The sequence below is a fragment of the Ilyonectria robusta genome (assembly GCF_021365365.1).
Source record: "Ilyonectria robusta strain PMI_751 chromosome Unknown BGZ61scaffold_1, whole genome shotgun sequence".
Taxonomy (NCBI): Eukaryota; Fungi; Ascomycota; class Sordariomycetes; order Hypocreales; family Nectriaceae; genus Ilyonectria; species Ilyonectria robusta.
Window position 1 is genome coordinate 3,796,988 of NW_025764435.1, and position 20,536 is coordinate 3,817,523.

Below are 20,536 nucleotides of genomic sequence, written 5' to 3' on the forward strand. Positions count from 1 at the left end.
TGGGGTAGTCGTCGGGGTGTGGAGAGTCATGATCACATAATATACAATCGGACTACCGAGTCTTGGGGCATTGGAATTAGGACATGTGGCAATAAAATGCGGTCAGAATGCTGAAAGTATTGAAAGTGTAATCGCGAGATGAGCGACTTAAAAGTGGTAACATCAATAATGCTCTTGCTTGATTCAAATTTAAACTAGTTGGGGTCGCCACAAGGGAAATGCTGTCAAGAAGGAATCGGAAAGTCGCAAGGATGAAGTATAAACAAGTGATCGATAAGTTTGGTGGTTGAATGTAAAGTCGAGTACATATTTCAAATGGCATATAAGTAACCATGGATTTAAGCCAACAGCCGAAGGTTTGTCTGGGTGCTAACGAGACAGAGTAAACCTCAGATACTCGAAGGTCCCATTGCCACCCTAGAGGATGGAATGAATCATGTTTTGAATCCACACCATTGTTATTAAGTACTTGTGGTAAAACATCGATATAGGCCACCAACTGATAATGTATTAAAAGCTTGACAGTATTGACTGTGTACTGGGAAAATTTACCCAAACAGAAATGAGGCAATACACCTTGACAACAAAACCTCATGGCACCTATTTCCGGGAACACTCGGAAGCTCCGGGATCTGGGCCCATAACCAGGACCGACCGCTGGCCTCTTCCACTACAAATACCCGTCTTTGTCCTCTCTCGGCGCCGGATATGTTGTCTTATCCACGGCAGCATAGCTCTTGGTGAAATTGTCCAGCAATGTCCTGATCCAGAGCTGGGCCTCAGCGCTCGCAAATTCGTACGCGATCCGCAGCGAGTACCCAACACGGTACGGCCCCATTGTGCCCCGGGCGACCGATTCGATGGAGCGGAGGATATTGGATACCAGGTCCTGCTTCGCCGCGTCGGAGCCGGGCGCCGGGGCACCACACTGCACCATCGTTTCCTGCAGAATCAGCATGGAGGCCCAGACCGCCAAGTGCATGGCACCAGCCCACTGGTTCGTGTGCTCCAGTATTGTCGGGTAAAGTGAGGTTGCTGGGTCGGAAGGCAGGGCCTCTGTGGGTTGGACATACGGAAGCGAGTTGAACTCTTCGTCGTACCATCTACTGAAGCTCGCGTAATTGGCGGCAGCTAGATGCGCGAGGATGACGACCTGGGAGGGATCTACTGGGATGCCTGCATTGTTCGCTTCGCGGACTAGATAGCCCCATTTGAGCACGGCCGGCACATCCACCAACCTCTGGAAGAAGCCGTCGATGATTATGACAGTCTCGACTGGAGTATCAGGAGCATGGACGAGACACCGGCCACCGTCGCACATCATGGGTTTCCACTCTTGTCGAGACAAGAAGCAGTTCTCCTCGCGTGGATGGAACATGTCACTCATAATCTAACAGGTGGCAGGGTCAGTCTTGGCTCGCTAAAGTATGATTGAAGAGCCATCGTCATGGGTCTGACGGAGGAAGATCCACAACCCCCGGCTTGACTGCCAGAACCAGCCTCCACTTGGGGCTAAGGGTATATCTGATATGCGATATCGTGCCATCTCAATGCGAACCGCGGGTACCAGTGACAATGCCACCGGCGATAACGACAATAAAACTGAACTTGCATGGGAGCTTTCCCTGCTGCAACCGCTGGGTTGCCAATATACCACTTACACGCCCTTGGTTATGGGTCCTTGATCTAAGGATATTGTTCTACAACCGGGCTGCTTGCGTGCCTTGTATTCGTTCTTGTGACGAGAAGGGAATGATGAACATACGATAATCCCGCGGAACGATAACAACATCGCTGCATCCCAGCCTTCAGCGTGAGCCGCGGGACCACGCTGTTCCATCAAAACGCCAATACCCTGGGCATGTTGGAGCCAGTTATCGGGGGAACTGGTCCCCGCAAACAGCTGATTGGATCATCAGTCATGAACCATGGGGGCAAAAAAGAAAAAAGGTCTTGGAAACTACCTCGAAGAAACAAAGGAGGATTGCGGCGAATAGCGTTTCTGAGGATCTCCATGCGGAGGGATGACGCAATGCCGCTTGGAGTTCAAGAAGGGACTTCCCATAGACGGTTCGGCTCTGAGCAACTTGCTGCGAGTTGGAAGCCTCCTTTCCCGCCAGGTGCAGCGCCAAGGAGCAGATTGCGCCATCCAGAAGTGCCTGCTTGCCCAGATGGTCAAACTTTACCCATTCAAACAGGCTCATGATGTCCGGGGGCGCTGAAGGGCAGAATTTCTCTATCATGGTATAGAGAACATGGCCCCTCATGGGCTGCAGGGGACGGTCCACCGGCGGGGTTAGGAGAGGACTCAATCGGGGGGCTGGTGTGGCAACTATTGAGCTCGCCCTATAAGTCAGAGTTGTGACGAGAGGCTGGGAGGAGTCATCGGAGCTGGTGCTGGAGCTGCGGTTGCCGTCGTCGGATCGCCTGCCCCGTGGGCGGATCTGGTGTTTACCAGCCACGAACTTGAGGCTGCGGTCGTAGCCCGGGCACTCAGCGCCATACTTGACACAGTTTCCGCATGTCGGCCGCGCCTCATCACACTTGACCTTGCGCTTCCTGCAGAGCTGACAGCCACTGCTATGAGGCACACCGACCATGTTTGTTGTTGTCGTTGTCTCTGCTCACCGCTGGATGCATGTACCACGCCCGGCGATGAAGGTTTCCCCCACGCTGGGGCGCTCGGCGGAGATAGGAAACCTGTTCGATGCGCGCGGAAGCGGGGCAGCGAGATGGATGGGATGTGCGACAGATCGGCCTGTTGGTTCTCGCAGCCCGCCTCTGGACACCGAGACACCGAGACACGGCAGCAAGGATGCCTTCTTTTCACGTGAAGCCACCGAATCCGACTGGGCAAGGCGGAAGGCGGTAAAGCTGTCCGGACCGGACCGTCTCAGGCGTTGTGGGAGCGGCGTGCGGTCGATGACTCGGCGTAGACACGGGCTGGGAATAATGTTCGGCCTTGATGAACGAGACAACGCCTCGTCCGGATGGGGAAACTGTGGCTGCGGGAGCGGAGGCGGGAACTTGCCCGGTGATGGCGGAGTTTGGATCGGCCAAGCAAGGGTGAACAGGACCGGGAAGAGCTTAACTTTGCGTCGGTGATACACTGCAAACACAGTCTAGGCAGGAATTGGTAGATGGGAAGAGCCTAGATGGAAGTCGATTTGCAAAAATGGAGAGGGGACATGCGGCGAAGTCACTTTCCTGTCCATTTACCTCGAACGCCCTATTGTAGATCGCCGCTGTGACCGGGCTTGCAGCTGCAGCAGCCAGGGAGTATCCACGGGCGATGGGGTAGGCTTTGGGAATGGTCAACGGCGGCCCTGCGTCTTCAAAGGACGTTCTGCTACAGTAGCGCTGCCGTCCGCATATCTTGGTCCGCATCGACCTTGGCGTCGACATTCCCCCGGCTGGCTGGCAGGCTGGCTGTTATTTGCACATGGTACTAGACATGGTACTACTACGTAGTAGAGCGAACTGTAGGTCACATCCGGCGGGGGCGGGATGAGGATGTGTGGTATGGATACGGTCCGGCGCTGGACGGATAGCGCCCTAGGCTCTGGGGAAGGGGACGGAGCCAGGGGACGGAGCAGGGCACGGAAAGGACGGGAGGCAAGCAATCAATCAAGCGATCAAGCAATCAAGCAATTCGGCGCAAAGGGCTGAGCGAGATTGATTAATAATGAGAAGGGAGAGATCGATGCGCACTGACGGCGTTCCATCGTCGCCAGGACGGTGCCGAGTGGTACTCATCCACCCTGCGTTATCTCCAGCTCATCTCCATGTTAAATGAGTCGGAGAAAGGGATCGGGGGGGCTTCTGGGGCAACGTCTGTCTGGCTGCGCCAGCAACGAGGACCAAGGCGGCTCTCGTCAATTGGGGGCGGCCGCTAGACCAAGACAACGACCAACAAGAAACGTCCAGCCTCTTTTCAATTGAGACCGAGCTTGCCTTGTCAGTCGCAGCCTAGTGTTTCTAGTCGTGTTTCTCTGAGCGAGCGAGCTGAACGCGCCATCTGAACACCTGTGTGGTAAACAAGGCTTACAGCACACTCAGTGAGGCGCGAAGTCGATGCCGTCTCGGATGCCGAACTTCTTCACAAGAGACACAACATCAGGGAAACCCTCGCTGACTCACATTACGGCAATGGCTCAGTTTCCGAGGCACGCCAGGCATTTTCACCTGGTCAACTAAGTAAACGGGCGAGAACATGCCTTCTTCGAGGAGAAGGAAAGGGACGGTAACAACGGGAGCTTAAATGCAGCGCTCCCTAGAATATCCTAGTGCGGGCTCTTGGAAAGCTGGAGGGCGGTAGGAGACGTTCTAAACGGACTGGCGCTGCTTAATAAACCATGACGAGGATCACTGCCGAGCAAAGCGCCGACAAAACCAATACTACCCAGGCACCGGCGTTGAAGCTATCGCCAATGGGCCCCCGCGTATCGTCCCTCCGAGTGCAAGGTGCACCGGCATGGGCCATGGGGACATCGCGGCCACGAACATGGGGGTGGGCATCCGACGCATCGTGCCCATGCCGGCCACAGAGTTGGGCTGCTTCTATGCAGGCGTGGGGTTGACTCGGTTGAGCTAGACGTGGCTGAGCCAGCGGCAGAATGTGAGATACGCACCACAGGAATTGACCGACCAACCAGACCGCCCGGCGACCTGTGACGTCTGCCCTTGACGCGTCGCCCATCGAAGATCCCAACGTTGAAGGTCAAGCAGGAGGGACAGTCATGGTCGTCGTCGCCGCCCGCGCCGCCGGCACTCGGGACGCAGGGGACGAGGTCGGGATGTCATGTTGATGACTATATCTGGGTCGAGTTATACATGTGTCCATAATGGCTACGCCGCTCCGCGTCCAGCGAAGGTGTTTTGTTGTTGTGAATCGCCAAAATGTCCCGTGTAATTCGCACATAACAACAGAACACGCCTTGAATGGGCGCGAGGCAGGTCGAACCCCGGTTCCAGCTTGTTTCATGTCAAGTGGCGGCTTCGCACTGGCATCATTTGGAGGCGGACGGGCGTGCGGGTCCGAGAATGTCGTACCCCAGACCCATCCCATCATCTGAGTCAAGCAATGCACAGCGTGGGTAGCGGGTTAATTTGCCCGTGGGTATGGCGGGCGTCTGTGTCTGGGATGCAGAATGACGGGGTTCGCAGCTATCGCCTGATGCCGCTTCTGCTACTGCCGCTTCTGGATGTTTCGCCATCGTCGGCCCCTCCAAGCCTTTTTTTTTTCTTTTTTTGTTCGCCTACACCTCAGTCTCCTATCCCATTGCCCAGGAGCCATTCTTCAGAGTCGACCGAGCCCTCCGTAAGTCCAAAGACTTTTCCTCGTACTCGACTCAACGAAAGGCTGCGGAGGTCATAGAAGCCGGCACTGGCGGCTACTTTGACAAGCTAGCGCCCCTGATGGTTTGCTCCATGTCGCCACGCAACCACGTCCACTACACCCGCCAGAATAATGTGAGTGAGTGGGACGAGTGAGTTCTGATGGCACCAAGGCAAGCCCTGGACCCTCCCGGGGCTGCCCCAGTCTAAAAATACGTAGTCAGTACCTGTTACGGCCACTGATCTTCGGGAGGGAAAAAAAAAGGAGACGGTTGGTGACAAGCATTTTTGTAGAGGATTGCTCCAGTTATTCCACGGTGAGAAACGGTGGTTGCTTTGCTGTCGATGAGATTCCGGGATGAGGAAGAAGGAGAAAAAAAACATCAATTGAACCAAAATAAAGCTGGGTCTTGAGGAAGGCCTGGGGATCCTGACTGGGAACTGGGGACCTTGCAGAGTGAGCAAGCATCGGCATCAGGGAACCAGCAAGAATAAGGCCACGAGCACGTCTCTCGGCGTGAGGTCACGGAATAAGAGTGCCCTATCACGACCCGGCCCTTCTCAGTTTTCGTGCATATTCGGGACCCTCAACTCTTTGCGTAGAGGGTCTAGCGGGACCGACCTTGCCTTACTTGAGCTTGCCTCGCTCCCAATGTACAGTACATCGGAGCCGCCATCCACCCCTTCCAACCACCAAGAGGCCATCTGCCTGCAGATGGGTTCCACGGTCCCGTCCGGGTATATTGCCTCACGACGAGGCTACTGCAGGCCATGGGAGGCAGTCAGAATGAGGCGTACGGGGCCACGCGCTTCGTCCTGGCCGGCGTCGTCTTGATCCAACCTCAGGACAGAAGCAGATGATCCAGTGCCATGCCCATGACCGAGTCCTGGGGAAATTTGAGGTCCCGGCAAGCCACAGCCGGGGCCAGGCAATGCAGGAGACAGGGACCGGTTTGATTTCGATCTCATAGGGGCCATGCGACCTGGCCGAATTGGTGTCTTCTGCTTACGGCGCCCTGGGAGATTCTTCCCTCTTGGGAACAAGGTCAATTTCCTGAGCAGATTCTGGGGGGAGGCTCGCAGGACCGATCGGCTGGCCGGCGATGATCCAGCGGTCTCGTTGATGAGGTGCCATTTTGGACCGAGTCTCAGGCCAAGTACTGGTACCGACGTTGGTGGTACATTGGTCTCGGAAGCCGCACCTGGGTAGGTGGTAAAGGGCCGGATACTTGACCAAGACGTTTGCGATGGCGAATTGAAGGTCAAACCCTCTTGGGCCGTTTTCGCCCACATCACAGAAAACCTCAACATTCCCAGACCCGGGCGGCTCCTGCACTGGAAACACCGTGCAACGGTGCGTGCTGGGGCGGAAAGATAGCAGGGCGAGGTATCGACACGCGAGCCCCAGCATCGGCCGCGAGGCTAAAGCACGGGGTATCGTATAGCGCATGTCGTAGAGGTACAGACCAGTACGATACGGGACCCTCGCGCAACCAACATCAACACCGGCTGGCCACCTGCTTCTGGCGGGTGCTGGATCTCTGTCTGAATCCCAGGCCTCCCTAAAAGGGCACAGTACTATGTGCCAAGGAGGATGGTCCACTTGATCCCTTGCTTGGCTTCGGTACCTGGGTAGGTACTGTACGTGTTACTGCGAAGTGGCAGTATCCTGGTACTGGCCGGATGGTGCCAGGGAGTAGACGGGATGGATTTTGCGTCAGACAACGGTACCAAAGCCACCGTTTCGCCAAACGGCGAGCTGAAGGGCTAGCCAACGCGCATGGCACTGACGGCCGTGGGAGCCAGAGTGGGTGGATGATGAGACTTGCATCTTTAGCATTTATTAGCAGCAATTCCGGCGGAGTGGAAGCGCAACAAGTAGGCCAAGGAGTAGCAGGTCCCTTGGATCGGCTTGTCAACCACGGATCTGGCCCTTTGCTCTTTCAAAAAGCTTACCCTCTTACTATGACGGCAACAAGCCAACCAAGAACGGACTATTCCTCTGTGGACCTTTCGGGACCAATTGCCCCATGGAAGCGTCTCCCTGTCTAGCGCAGTCTGGCTCAATGCCATGGACGGGCGGCCGGCCAATGGTGTGCACCTGGCCCCCTGTGGCATCAACACGACCCGCCGAAGGGCTCCTGTCCTGGGGGTGTCCTTCGCGCAGTACTCTGGTTCTGGTACATGGTACACAGTACACAACTGTCTTGGGGAATCCTGGAAGCGCGCCAGGATGGCACCACGGGCAACCTCGTGTTTGGTGGGCGTGTGAGCGCTGTGGTGGTGTGTGAGTGAGAGGAGCGAGAGAGTGTGTGTGTCTGCCGGTTTGGATGGGTGACCGTCCCCTTGGATAAGGCACGTCACTCTGAGAGGCGAGCGGCGGCACATCCTAGGTCGCTGTAATGGTGTAATGTATCTGTTCCTGGGCGGTTTATGCCGTCGGATCTTCTGTTCATCTCCCTGCGTTGCTGGTCCTGCACCCAGATGCCGTGCAGTGCGATGCAGTAGGGTGAGAGATGCACTGCACAAGACGGCACCTGCTCTCCCCCGTCTAGCACATCCCTCACCCTACCACGTCAGTACTCCTCAACCAACTGCCTGATGGGTGATCTGACGGAAGGATTTGGACGGCTTCCACTCACTTCCAACCGCGAGTTCCATGTCGGGTGCTGTTTGGCCGCAGGTGTGGTCCTGTGGGCGTGCTGTGGGCGTGCTGTGGGCGTGCTGTGGGCGTGGACCCCCTACAACCACGGGGGCTCCACTGTAGAGCAGGACGGTTTAGGGGAGACGAGCCATTGACTGGTGGGTGGCCAGGGCGGTGTCTCGCGGGCCCCACTCCTGCTGGCCGCTGAACGGAGCATCTCGTACAGCGCTGTACGTACCGCGGCGTCCCAGGCCAGGAGCCCTGGAGCGCCCTGCAAAGTAGAGGTACAGTACATGGTGCCTCTCCCGTCCCTCCAGAGTCAGCGAGCAGGGTGGGTATTGCGGTACGTACCCCTCCCCTGCTTGGTGCGCCTGCGGCCCAGAGCCCACTCAAGTGTGGCCCTTCACGGCTACTGCTGGCGCCAGGAGGCCGAGGAGCCAGGCCGTTTCTTCTCCCAAACTCCCAAATTCACCACCACTGCCTTTGACGACTCTTCTCTCTTCGTCTTCGTTTCCTATCACCATCTCCGTCTCTCATCCTCTTCGTTCTTCCTCGTTTTCCTTTCCTTTTACCCCCCTTCGCCATCACCATCGCCCTCGCCATCGCCGTCTCCTCAGCCCCTCGCCTTGACGCCCCGTGTCCCTCGGCTGCAGCCCATCTGCCGTGCCCCCTTTCTCTCCAACTTCGCCATCGTCTTCGCCTTCGCCCTCCCCGAGCCCCAATACACCCCCAGACGCCCACCCGACTCGTCTCCATTCCTCCTCCTTCCGCTCGTGCGCGTTGCGTTGCGTTGCACACCTTCGTCATTTCCAACGTCTTACCCCGTTGCATTTGCATCAGCGTCGTCGCTTGTCGCTGTTCCTTCCAAATATCCCGTGACGATCTCTACCCCCTGGGAGTCTGTCCACAGTCCGTTCTCGATCCTCATCGCGCCGAGCCCGTAATTCTTCCTTCCATCTCCTCGTCGCTCGCTCGAGACGCCGCCGACCCTCCCATGTTCTGTCACAACTAGGCCAAGACTCAAGGTGTCTACTCTGACTCTTGATCTTCGCCCATCGATCCCCTTTGCATCCGTCTTGTAGCGGAGTCGAAAGCCTGCTCGCGGTAACAGCGAACCAATTCTTCGACACTACCACTCGTTTTTGTCTCAGGTCGCTGGCGTCCTAGGATCCCAACGACTCTACGATCGCTTTTCTCCTTCGTCCAAAATATAACCAGAAAGAAAAAATGTTAGTCCTGGCTCAGCCTCAACTCCACATACGAGCATCAGGGGATTTCCCACTATTTGCAATCGCCTACCCAGCTCGTCTGTCTTTTGTCTTGTCCCTCCTATTTGCAACAAGAGGAGGTGGCTGGATCTAACAAACTCATTTCTCCATTCGGCCCGTGAACGTGTTTGCTGACTTTCGTCCTCGCAGTTATTTTTTTGTTGTCTCGCCTTGCATAATAGATTGCGTTGCGAATTCGAATCCACACCGAAGTACTTGCTTACGACAATAATCTACACGCGACATCGTGGTCAAGATTGTTGTCAACAGTCATTCAATTACATTGACCGCAAACTATGGCTGCGCTTGTCCAGACCTACCCTCAGCAAACTGGTACGGTAACGATGCTCCAGACGAGGCCGACCGCAGCCAATATGATTCCTAGCCAAGGACAGACGAGCCATCAATATATGGGAGGATCATCCCAAGCTCCCAGATCCACTTACGGAAGTGGTGCTCCTGCGGGATACCGTGGAAGTTCTGCCCCCGTTCAGCCATACGCGTTTACAAGCACCCCGACTTTGAATCGCAACCAGTCATGGCAGCAGCAAACGCAACAGAATGCCCGAAGCCACAACGCCAATGCTAGCTACGGTAACCGTCAATATAGCTCATCGATGACGAACTTGGCATACAACCCTATGGGCGTCGGACAGACCGGTTCTCGTGATGATACCGCGATACCTCCTGCTCGCAACATTGTACCTGCCCCTCGACCACAGTCCGCCTATCTTGCTGGCTCTTCCCAGCAGTCATTTGCCCCCTCGAGCTCGACAAAGGCTGCCCCTGATAGGTACAGGCGGATGGCCAACCCTCAACAGACCCAGAATCTGCACGGCCGCTCCCAGAGCACAGGTCTCCCTCCAAACAACGGAATGTTGCCCGCGGTTCAGATGTACAACGGGCCCAACCCCCAACGTTCTGCTGTGCCAAACCGACCCAACAGCTTCTACGGAGCAATGCCGGGAACGTCGATGGATGATATGCACGTCTACCCGCAATCACTCGCAGACGACGCGAAGCGATTGCGACGACGAAGCATGCACAGCAAAGATTACGCAGAGCTTTCCAAGCCGAACGTTCCGCCCAAGACTGAGAAGTCGGGTGACAAAGACGGCAGGACGCTGCGAGTCGTATCTAGCCCTACCCCCCGCTCTCGTAGTGGAAGCTCTGAGAGTGTTGTATCAAGCCGCAGCAGCAATTCTCGACCATCCTCGGTGAGTTCATATTATCCGTTGCATTGTCCAATCGGATGATCTTGGTTCAAGTCGTCTTGCTAACAGGGATTGTTACGTAGTCTGCCAACCGCAATGTATCGGCCCCCACTGCCAACCCCTCTTCCCTATCTGACGAAATCACTTCTAAGCAAGATCACGCCAAGTCGGTCAGCGTCCCACCACGAGGCTCATCCTCCGATGCGATCAAACGCACAACCAACCCCTCACCTCTGTCTAGGCCCGCCACTATGGCCACTGATGTCGCAGAAGACGCCGAATCCCCATCCAACCAAAACATCCCCTCAGGCACCGGTGGTAACCTTGAGTCACCAGCGGCTAGGCAGCTGGCTGCCATTAATCAAAAGGGTCGCAAGGCAAAGAGCAAGACTTCCAGGCTGCGACGTGCCTTCTCTTTTGGGAGTGCGGCTGATTTCCGCAAGGCTGCGGGCCCTGAGCTCGATGGCGCTGACAAGGGCGAGCCAGGGAAGCTTCATAAGGAGCCAACTGATGATGAGGCATATGATGCTGAGCAAGCCCGGATTGCTGAACAGCAAGAGGCATCTGGGCTCGGACATAGCATCTATGGCGGACGATTTTTTGGTGGCTCAACCGACAACTTGTCAATCTCATCCACTGCTTCCTCGGCGTCTATTATGATCCGCAAGATGGGCCGTGGAATGAAGAAGAGCACCCGATCGCTCGTCGGGCTCTTCCGCCCCAAGTCAGTTATCGGCGTGGCACCTGCTGATGGACCCATCCCGGAAGCCAGCCAAGCCGCCGTATCGATGGTCAACGCTGAGGCGGAGACTCAGCGCGTCAATGTCGCGGCAGAGCCCCAGGCTGAGGAGACTTTCCCACACCTGGAGCGAAACTCCATTGATACCAACCTCGGCGCTGAGATAGCTGAGCGCCTGGGAAGCTCTGGGACAGATAACTCCAACTCGCGGAAGAGTATTGTCGGAAGCGATAAGGACCGCGCCGAAGTGCTTGCTGCAGTCCGCAAGGGCATCCTGAAACGTATGTTAACCAGAATACTTTGCTAGTGCCCCCATTAACTGATTGATTTTAGGTCCAGGCTCTTCTAGCCCCTCTACCCGTCCTGCAGATGTGTCACCCGAACTGGACCTTCCTAGCATCCCTGCTATCAATGACTCTCCCAACTCCAGTGCCCCCAGCACGCCGAATGACGAGGCACAGGGTCATCGCAGAACCGGATCGATTGCTATCGGCAGCGAAGACTACTTTATGACGGCTCTCAGGTTGCGCCAGGATACCAAGAGCGCCCCCAACACACCCCAAGGGACAGTCAAGCGAAACGCGACATTTTCGCCCCGCCTTATCTTCTATGATACTTGGCCAAGCCAAGAGTACGACCGTCGCGGCGAAGTTTCCGCGTGCAACCGCATGACGCCCATGCTGGCACAGCAAATCAAGGAGGAGTTGAACACCTTTAAGATGGTGAGTTTCTATTGTGCTAGCATATCAGACCCGAAGCTAATATCGTTACAGGAGATGGAGGTGCACGAGACTTCGAAGATCTACACCCACTTTTTCTGATGATTACAAAACCTACACAGACCAAAACTTGTCACAGCATGTTTAATTTCCTTGATGACAGGTCGCGAGGCCGAAAGTCATGTATTCCACCATATTCACCGTTCGAGGGCGTTGAGGGGATAGCATAGTATGGTGTCAACGGCGTTTATCACTTTACCACTCTCTACATGTCATGTGGAATTTAGACCAAAGAGTCATACATTTTCTTTAATTTTTGCGGCAGACACAAGGCAGTGCGGAAGAACTCTGGATCATGAGCTGGAAGGAATCAGGACCTGGTGGGAATATGGGAGATGACGTGGCTCTGTGCAGCTGTGGCTGTCTTTGTGAGCCAGTCATTCCCTCCTCAGCCGGGATTGGGACGCCACTTGTCACAGAACACGGCATCATCTTTGCACAAGACGAGAACCGGGCTGGCTGAACAAGCTTGACGCAGCACCCTTTCTGAACTGACGGATCTCATCAGGCGGGACTTGAATTGGAGGAGGCTGTGCGATGCTCTGAAATTTTCTAACTCTGTTGGCGGGATGTCTCTACAGCCGGACTAGTAAATAAGCGAAATATTCCAGCGTTCTTTGGTCTGGACTAATTCTTGGCCCCATTTTGTTTTGCCATTTCCCGTTTGAACGTAAATGAACTGGATTTAGTACAGAAAACCTCCGTAATCGCAGGGCCGAATGTTTTGACAACACCGAGGTGGGCTGACTGAGCCCGGAGACTGAGTCGGGATTCGGAGCCTTGGGAGGGGCTGACGCGCCAGCCAACGAAGGTTCAGGTCCCGGCGTTCAGGGCCAGGCACAAGTACAGGTACCGGTACATTGGACTTTTGGCCCTGGGGCTGGAGAACGCCACAAGGCTATTCTTGGACCCTGCGAAGGTGACCCCCACGCCATCCCCGCGTTTTCAGCCACAGAGCCAGCCTTGTACCCCACTTCGGCATGTGGGCGAGGCTATGAACCAAGAGACAACTTTTTTTTTTTCTTCTCCAACTCAGCGCAATTTGACAACGACGGTGAAGACACTCGCGATCAACAAGGAGCGACGTTTCCGCCAGCGTGGAGCGATTTGCACGACGAGTTTGGCTCCGGACGACTCCGGGGCCCGTACCGACTTTTCGACTCGGCCATTTCACCATTTCCGCGAGACGACTAGCCACCATGGCGTCTGACAAGGAACAGAGCCCCGCCGTGGAGCACCCAGCGAAGTTGCATGGCAGGGCCTTTTACGAGAGCATCGGCAGCCCCAAGTTCGTTGTGGCTCCTATGGTAGACCAATCTGAGTTTGTATGCACTGCCGGACCCGGAACGCCTCGTAGAACCCATTTGTAACTAACTGATTCCTAGGCTTGGCGAATGCTCACCCGATCCTTCCTCTCCCCCACCGAACAGTCCAGCCTGCTGGCTTATACCCCGATGCTTCACGCCCGTCTCTACTCAGAAGACGAAAAGTATCGCAAGGCGCACTTCCAAGCCGTTCGCCCCGAGACCTCGACTCCATGGCTCGACGGCAACCCTTCTATCGACCGACCGCTCTTTGTTCAATTTTGTGCCAACGACCCGACTGCCCTTCTCTCTGCCGCCAAGCAAGTCGCGCCGTATTGCGATGCTGTGGACCTGAACCTTGGCTGCCCCCAGGGCATTGCACGAAAGGGCCACTATGGAGCGTTTTTGCAGGAGGACCAGGACCTCATCTTCCGACTGATTAATAACTTGCACAAGGAGCTGCCCGTCCCTGTTACGGCCAAGATTCGTTTGTTGGAGACCAAGGAGAAGTCACTCGCCTACGCGCAAAATGTGTTGAAGGCGGGGGCATCTATTCTGACGGTCCATGGGCGAAGACGGGAGCAAAAGGGTCATCTGACGGGCCTTGCAGACTGGAAGATGATTAGGTTCCTGAGGGATAGCCTGCCGCCGGATACGGTCATCTTCGCAAACGGCAATATTCTCCAGGAAGGGGACCTCGAGAAGTGCCTTGAAGCAACCGGCGCTGATGGTGTGATGAGTGCCGAGGGCAACCTCAGCGACCCGGCCATCTTCTCGAAGCCACCACCCATCGGCGAGGAAGGCCGAGAGTACTGGAGAGGAAAGGACGGCAAGGGAGGATGGAGAGTCGATGCGGTGGCCAGACGATATATCAATATTCTTCACGAGCACGCCCTTGGAAGCGAGCCTCCCAAGCGACGACCACTGTTCCTACCTGGCGACGATACTGCGTGGATCACGGAGAGCGCCGAGGACGAGCCATCGGCGAAGCGGAGGAAGATTATCGGAAAGAAGCAAGACCAGGGCCCAAACATGGGAGCTGTTCAACCCCATCTCTTCCATCTCCTGCGGCACTTTGTCTCCAAGCACACCGACGTGCGAGACATGCTGGCCAAGAGTCGCGCGGGCGACATCGATGCGTACGAGCGAGTACTGGAAGCTGTCGAGCGCAAGGTGGCCGAGGGCCTGATCGAGTACGAGCGAACAGATGGCGCGAGCATCGCAGAGCCGCCGTGCGAGGGCGAGGACTTACCGGAGGAGGAGAGCTCGGCGGCGACGATGGCGCGGTGCCGGCGGCCGTGGTGGGTGACGCAGGCCATTATCCGGCCGCTGCCCAGCGAGGCGTTGAAGAAGGGCGCTATTACGCTGAGCAAGAAGGACAGGGTGAAGCCGGAGACAGGGAAGGCCGGGGCTAAGCAAGATGGGGAGACCAAGGCCGGCGAGCAAGAGAAGCAGCCGGATACCAAGGCGACGAGCGAGGCTGCGGCTAAGTAACAGGTATATGCAGTTAGATGGTAGATATTAGCATGCAGAGGACATCTGCTCGGCTGGATATAGACGGCGCAGGGGTCAAGTTGATATATAGAAGCACAGCAACAACTGAACACTCGGTAGGGCCATACCCATTCCTCCTTGGCTGTTTCCAATTCGCACCTATGATCGAGTGTTGGCGTCATTGCGTCTCCCAGCTTCATCCCCGCCATGCTGAAATAGGCCTCTGTGGCTGACATAGTAGGTACACCGTCGCACCATCAGTCGAAAAGTGCAGACTTGGCGGGAGTTGTGCAGAATGAGCAGCGGGCTCATTGGTCTGCGTGTCTCAGCTCTGAGCTCTCAGCTCCAGCCTGGCGCTTTATTAGCCAGTATCCGGACCTATGCAAGTTCTGTGGCTGCACTGGCTGGCCCCCAACACAACGCGGGGGTTGAGGAGAGGTTTTCGTGTCGAGTGTCGGGCTGAAATGCGCTTCATCCTGCTGCTACTGCGAGGAGCCAGGAGTGAGGAGCTATTCACAGTCAGTCGACTCTGCCAGGATGGGTCGCATCGACGGCAGCTCTGAGGCCCTGCAGCAACTCCGCGCTGAGCTGGAGCCGATCCATCGCGACTTCTACCGCCTCGATGCCCTGACGCTGCGACGCGGGCTGCGGCTACCGCGTGTGGCCGTTGTTGGAGAGTTGTCCAGCGGCAAGTCGTCCGTCTTGGAGGCATTCACCCACATCGACTTCCCCGTTGGAGCAAGTCACGGGACCCTCTTCACCACGGCCGTCATTCTCCGCTGCACCTCGGTGGCCAAGGCCGATGCCAAAATCACCACCGGCGACAAGAGCATCGCGTCGGGCACCAGGATTCAACCTCTCAAGGGGAGCGGCGCAGACCAGCGTGACCTCGCCGGCGTCATCGCGGACTCCAAGTCGTTCTTGAAGATCGAGGATACCGACGCCTGCTACCCGCAACACGGCCTCTACGTCAAGATTTCCGGGCCCAATCTACTGCCGCTGTTCATCACGGATCTCCCCGGAATACGCTGGCAAGCCAAAAACCAGCAGGATGCCCTGCTTTGTCGGGAGCTGGCCGGCCGGGAGATGCTCAACCCAGACGTCACGATCCTCGCCGTGATCCCGGCCCAAGACAGCCCCAACGCCTTCAGAATCCTCGACATGGTGAGGCAGTATGATCCAAAGGGCGAGAGGACACTAGGGATCATCACGAAACCTGATACGGCCTTTTCGCAGGCGGAACAGATCAAGTTCGCAAAGGTCGCCATAAATATGGATCCCGAATACAAACTTGGCCTGGGCTGGCATATACTACGCAACCGGTCTCCATCAGAGTTGGGGACTTCCTCGCAAGAACGCGATTACGTTGAAAGCGAGTTCTTTCGCTCTGCGCCGTGGTCATCCATCCCGCCCCAGGCACGCGGCGCTTGGATGCTGCGTGTCCGGCTCAGCCAGATCTTGCAGGACTCGATCAAAAAGAGCTTCCCGGAACTATCTAAGGCTACAGAGGAGAAACTGCAGGCCATTGGCGCGCGTTTAACACGGCTTGGGCCGTCTTTATGTAGCGTCGACGAGGCGAGAAACTACATGTTCAAAGTTGCCGCCCATTTCCAGATTCTGGCGGCGGCAGCTCTCCGCGGCGACTACAGCGACGGCTTCTTCGGCGAGATTACTTTTGCCAACGAGTCTTCTCCATCTGAGGACTCTCGTGTGAGAAAACTTCGCACTTTATTGAGCGACCTGAATAGTGCCTTTGCGCTTGTGATGGTTACGAAGGGTGCACAACGGCACATTACTGATCTAGAACGCCTCCATGAAGACGAAGTGCACATCTCGCCGCACTTACAACCTCTTGTCGACTTTTACCACCACGATGATCCCATTTCCACCTCGAGGAATGAGCTTGTGTCTCAAGTGGAGCACATGCTATCCCCCAACACTACAGGCGTAGGATCGGTAACAGAGACAGTGGTCTCAAGTCTCTTTCGTGAGCAATCATCCGCGTGGAAGTCAATAGCAACAACATACCTTGAACTCACCAAGAGTTCAGTGAAGGCTTTTGTTGAAGCGGCCCTGGCCCATATAATTGGGACTGACAATAGGGCGTTGGGCGAAGTGCTCAAGATATTTGTGGATCCGTTCTTGGAACGGCAAAGCCAGAAGCTCGCAGGGAAGTTGAAAGAGCTGCTCAATCATTACAACGAGGGCCATCTTCAGCCACACGATACTGACTTCCGGCGCATACTCCTACAGGGTCGAAGGGGCATAGAGACCCAATCTGTCCTTCAAACCCCAGTCTCGACGACGGATCAAGAAGCCTGGAGCATTACTCGATCCAATGCGGAATCAGTCGTAACTGAAATGACGAAGTACTATAACGTGAGTAGAAGAATCGTCCCCCCAGGAGTTTCATCATGCACTGCTAACATGTCTCCACGCAGTTTGCCCTTCAAACATTTACAGAGAATGTCATCATTCTTGGAGCTGAGAACTGCCTTGTTTCACAAGTGCTGGAGATACTAAATTTGGATCGAGTTCTTGAGCTCAGCGACGATAAACTAGCGCTCTTGGCCACCGAGCCACTGGAGACGACACAAAGGCGAACTGAGCTCCAGCAAGAGTGCAGTGTCCTGAGAGCGGCGCTGAAGGCCTGCCAAAAGTACCAAAACCGCGGCTTTTCAGGTAATAAACCGGATTGATACATGGCGGGAAAGTTGGCTAACTGCCTTGATAGGAATACCCGTCGCATTGCGGGAAATGAAGCCGGCTGACAAAGTCACGGGCTTTCCTGCTCAACCTTCACCCAACCCCCAACCGAAAGAGATATTCGAAGTTGAATGAATGGAGAATTCAGAACTAAATGTATCTATGAGGCGTATGTAGGCACCTCTTTTGAGAGGATTTATTGTGCAATAATTTGATGTCAAGGGCTTCAGCTGCAGAGGACGACGAAGCCCTACGGACAGTGTAGTCACTCCCTCATTTCCGCTTTTCAAGTCAATGCAATGTACCCGGCCCTCTAATTCTGCCTGAAAGTGTTTTTCTTCCCTTCCTTTTGTATTTCCAAGCCCAGAGCTCACTGACTAGCCACATTGAACAGGCAGTTGCCGGCTTTGACTGCAAGGCTGCGAACCTCTTGGTAGAATTGCATTCAGTAATATTTAAATTCATTAAATAGTCATTCAAGGAAATGATACGGACTGAAAAGACTTGAGACACGGTGTATATGACATTGCTTAGACCCCGTGAGACATGAAAATGATAGACCCGTCCCGAGCCACTGTGATCCTTGACTTTCGCGTGTCACTCCCTGCTGTAACGATGGCCTGACTGTTACCCTCCAAGGCAACGGAGTGGCTCAAGTCAACACCTGAATCCACCCTCTTCCTTGCTGGCTGCTTTGTTTGGGATTTTGGTGGAGGCGCCGCCAGTATCTGGCGGAGTAGCGTCTTGAGTAAACCGCCCGCATGGGCTTCATTTCTGGGGAAGAACTTCCTCGTCTCGAGCGTATACTCCCGCAGGGCTTCGACCGTGGGGAAAATCTCGGCCTTTTCTCCTGTATGGGGAGACTCAGTGAGGTCGACGAGGTTGACGTGCGTTCGCTGCACACGCTGTAACATATCAGCACCGACTAGAGCGCTGCAGGTTGCACAGTATGATGGATAGCATACCTGTCGAGATTCTTTCAAGGTGTTGGGCACTCCGACCCCAAGAGTCCGGCAGAGCCGCTGCCATGACTCCAAGTTCTTCTCGTCAGTCCCAAAGGTGGTGTTAAATTGCTCTACCATGGCAGCCTTGAACTCTGCCTTGGCCTCATTTAGCTCACGCCTGTCCCACTTGAAGTGCCTGCACAGGCGGCCGAACTCGGTCCAGTAGGGGGCATTGCGTTTGTGCTTGAAACCCGAGTATTGCGAGAAGAACTCGTCGATGGGTTCCCCGGAAGTTTCGCTGTCTGAATACGGGGGAGGCCCCTCACCAGCTGGCGGCGGAGGATGCGGGGATGCGTGCTGGCGGTGGGCAAACTTGCACGAATCTCCGTAGGTGCATTTTCCGGTTTTCTGGAACTGGTGGCATACGTTCCTGGTTTTATTGGAAGTCTTTCTGGTACTGCTGGGCTCCATGGTTTGGCTCAGTGATATCGCTGTGCGACAAGAGATGGCATGCCGTGATAAGAGGAGGGTGGACGCGAGGACTGCCCGGGGAGGATGGACAGCTCCATGGAGATCCTGGCCCTTATGAGCACACCACAGAGATAATGGCGGTAAAGGGGGCAATGTGGAAAAAGGCTGTACGTAGAGGTACTGATGCATAAACATTGGAGCTATTGGCAGACACGACCAACAGCAAACCAACGCGGGTCACACTGCATGCGGCCAGCCTCGCCACAGTTTCGGGCATCCTTTCAGGCTCCGAACCGTTTTGGGAAGCCTGCGTTTGCGGGGGTCAATTTTCGCGATATTTCAAGGCGAGAACAGATGATAGTATATGGATCCTATGACAATACGAACTGTACAAGTGCCTCCGTGGTTCTCGGTACATGGACCCACAATATCCGGAGCTGACCCCGGCCCCGCTCGGGACCTCGCCGTTTAGGTCGATGGGCAACCATACAATAACCAGAAAATGCACGATGCAGGAGGCTCACAGGTGGGCCTGGAGCTCATCTGGCCGAGCATCTCCAGCCTCGTCTGCCTGATCTTGCGGGCCACCGTCCCCCGGCGCATTGCTTTCAGGTCCACCATCCTCATTGGGTTCGTCAGCTGTCTCGTTTTCTTCGTGGTCATCACCGGGTTTCGCATTCGCACCTCGTCTCTTAAACCAGCCTCGGATGCCTGTCGCTCCCAGGCCCCCCGCAGCTGCTCCTTGCACCACCCCATGAACTGCGGCCACGCCATATCCACCAGCCCCGGCACTCTGCAGCGTTGCAAAAATGCTGGGTGCGACGACACTCCCAATACCGCTCTGCGCCCCGGCGGCGAGAGAGCCTGGTCCGTGTTAGCAGTGCAGTGATTTCAACGGGTAGATACCCGGAAGATGGAGCTCTAACCTCCTACAATACCATTCGCTCCAAACCCAAGGAGTCCCAGAGCTGGCGACGCCACGATTGCTGGCGACACTAGAACCGCAGCACCAGCTCCAAGGGCAGTGGCCTGGATGGGGTGATCACTGGCCCATTGTCGCATCTAGGCCGCGAAATTAGCAAGTTGCATATAGATGATATCGTGGACCCCGCTCTCACGTTCGCGAAGTAACCGCTTTCCTCTTGGCCGGGATTCTCTTGGTCCTTCTGGTTTCCTTGACCCCCCTTCTGCTCTTGCTCCCATGACCAGGGACAGGTTTTCAGTGAGCCTGAACGAGGGCCGTCTGCGGCTTCGATTGATCTCGACATTGCGTGCGCGCTGATTCGAAATCTTCTTGCTGAATTGGGGTTCGGTAGGTGAGAGTGGAAAAACGCGGCACCGGGTCGCAGGCTTAAAGGTGACAGGTGAAAGAGGACTGAGTTGACCCCTCGAAAATAGTCAGGTAAGTCGGGGGTGGGGAGGCAGCCAAGTTGAGGCGAGGACTCACCTTGTTGGCGGAAGTGTGGAAGAAAAGAAAGGAAGATGAAACTGCTGCGGGGTGAAGTGAAGATTATGTAGCCTTGCGACCGTGAATCAAGGCCGGAAGCCGGACGCGCTGATCCCAGGCACCTACGGCAGTGATTCATAACCAGAGACTGGGCGGACCGAAAGTAGGCGGGCTTTATTAGCCACTGTA

The 20,536-nt window shown here is 55.6% G+C and overlaps 9 protein-coding genes across 9 annotated transcripts; 4 read left to right on the forward strand and 5 right to left on the reverse strand.

Moving 5' to 3' along the window:
• Positions 1-670: 670 nt before the first annotated feature.
• Positions 671-2,600, reverse strand: BGZ61DRAFT_526012 (uncharacterized protein; the record flags this gene model as incomplete). The annotated part of the gene is made up of 3 exons (XM_046252870.1): positions 671-1,390; positions 1,766-1,903; positions 1,965-2,600. 3 exons carry the CDS (start codon positions 2,598-2,600, stop codon positions 671-673), a joined length of 1,494 nt encoding a protein of 497 aa, XP_046112761.1.
• Positions 2,601-4,345: 1,745 nt separating this feature from the next.
• On the reverse strand, positions 4,346-4,699 carry BGZ61DRAFT_471350 (uncharacterized protein; the record flags this gene model as incomplete). The annotated part of the gene is made up of 1 exon (XM_046248197.1): positions 4,346-4,699. The coding sequence occupies one exon, from the start codon at positions 4,697-4,699 to the stop codon at positions 4,346-4,348; it is 354 nt and encodes a 117-aa protein (XP_046112762.1).
• Positions 4,700-6,096: 1,397 nt separating this feature from the next.
• BGZ61DRAFT_471351 (uncharacterized protein) lies at positions 6,097-7,725 on the reverse strand (the record flags this gene model as incomplete). Its single annotated transcript, XM_046248198.1, has 4 exons — positions 6,097-6,759; positions 6,805-6,899; positions 7,129-7,168; positions 7,294-7,725. 4 exons carry the CDS (start codon positions 7,723-7,725, stop codon positions 6,097-6,099), a joined length of 1,230 nt encoding a protein of 409 aa, XP_046112763.1.
• Positions 7,726-8,274: 549 nt separating this feature from the next.
• Positions 8,275-9,235, forward strand: BGZ61DRAFT_544210 (uncharacterized protein; the record flags this gene model as incomplete). Its single annotated transcript, XM_046255268.1, has 1 exon — positions 8,275-9,235. The coding sequence occupies one exon, from the start codon at positions 8,275-8,277 to the stop codon at positions 8,923-8,925; it is 651 nt and encodes a 216-aa protein (XP_046112764.1). The 3' UTR covers positions 8,926-9,235.
• Positions 9,236-9,545: 310 nt separating this feature from the next.
• On the forward strand, positions 9,546-12,023 carry BGZ61DRAFT_339127 (uncharacterized protein; the record flags this gene model as incomplete). The annotated part of the gene is made up of 4 exons (XM_046239200.1): positions 9,546-10,466; positions 10,547-11,483; positions 11,536-11,924; positions 11,976-12,023. 4 exons carry the CDS (start codon positions 9,546-9,548, stop codon positions 12,021-12,023), a joined length of 2,295 nt encoding a protein of 764 aa, XP_046112765.1.
• Positions 12,024-12,992: 969 nt separating this feature from the next.
• Positions 12,993-14,922, forward strand: BGZ61DRAFT_439353 (dihydrouridine synthase-domain-containing protein). Its single transcript, XM_046244352.1, has 2 exons — positions 12,993-13,306; positions 13,367-14,922. The coding sequence occupies exons 1-2, from the start codon at positions 13,181-13,183 to the stop codon at positions 14,777-14,779; spliced, it is 1,539 nt and encodes a 512-aa protein (XP_046112766.1). The 5' UTR covers positions 12,993-13,180; the 3' UTR covers positions 14,780-14,922.
• Positions 14,923-15,316: 394 nt separating this feature from the next.
• BGZ61DRAFT_526015 (P-loop containing nucleoside triphosphate hydrolase protein) lies at positions 15,317-17,620 on the forward strand (the record flags this gene model as incomplete). The annotated part of the gene is made up of 3 exons (XM_046252871.1): positions 15,317-17,158; positions 17,221-17,461; positions 17,514-17,620. 3 exons carry the CDS (start codon positions 15,317-15,319, stop codon positions 17,618-17,620), a joined length of 2,190 nt encoding a protein of 729 aa, XP_046112767.1.
• Positions 17,621-18,015: 395 nt separating this feature from the next.
• Positions 18,016-18,900, reverse strand: BGZ61DRAFT_526016 (uncharacterized protein; the record flags this gene model as incomplete). Its single annotated transcript, XM_046252872.1, has 2 exons — positions 18,016-18,390; positions 18,451-18,900. The coding sequence occupies 2 exons, from the start codon at positions 18,898-18,900 to the stop codon at positions 18,016-18,018; spliced, it is 825 nt and encodes a 274-aa protein (XP_046112768.1).
• A 520-nt stretch (positions 18,901-19,420) lies between these two features.
• On the reverse strand, positions 19,421-20,168 carry BGZ61DRAFT_526017 (uncharacterized protein; the record flags this gene model as incomplete). Its single annotated transcript, XM_046252873.1, has 3 exons — positions 19,421-19,764; positions 19,827-19,962; positions 20,019-20,168. The coding sequence occupies 3 exons, from the start codon at positions 20,166-20,168 to the stop codon at positions 19,421-19,423; spliced, it is 630 nt and encodes a 209-aa protein (XP_046112769.1).
• Positions 20,169-20,536: the final 368 nt, after the last annotated feature.

Bases quoted from the DNA above. Each gene is read 5' to 3' on its own strand.
- BGZ61DRAFT_439353 (XM_046244352.1), top strand. From the start codon at position 13,181: ATGGCGTCTGACAAGGAACAGAGCCCCGCCGTGGAGCACCCAGCGAAG. The intron at 13,307-13,366 runs GTATGCACTGCC...ACTGATTCCTAG, and splicing joins TGGTAGACCAATCTGAGTTT to GCTTGGCGAATGCTCACCCG.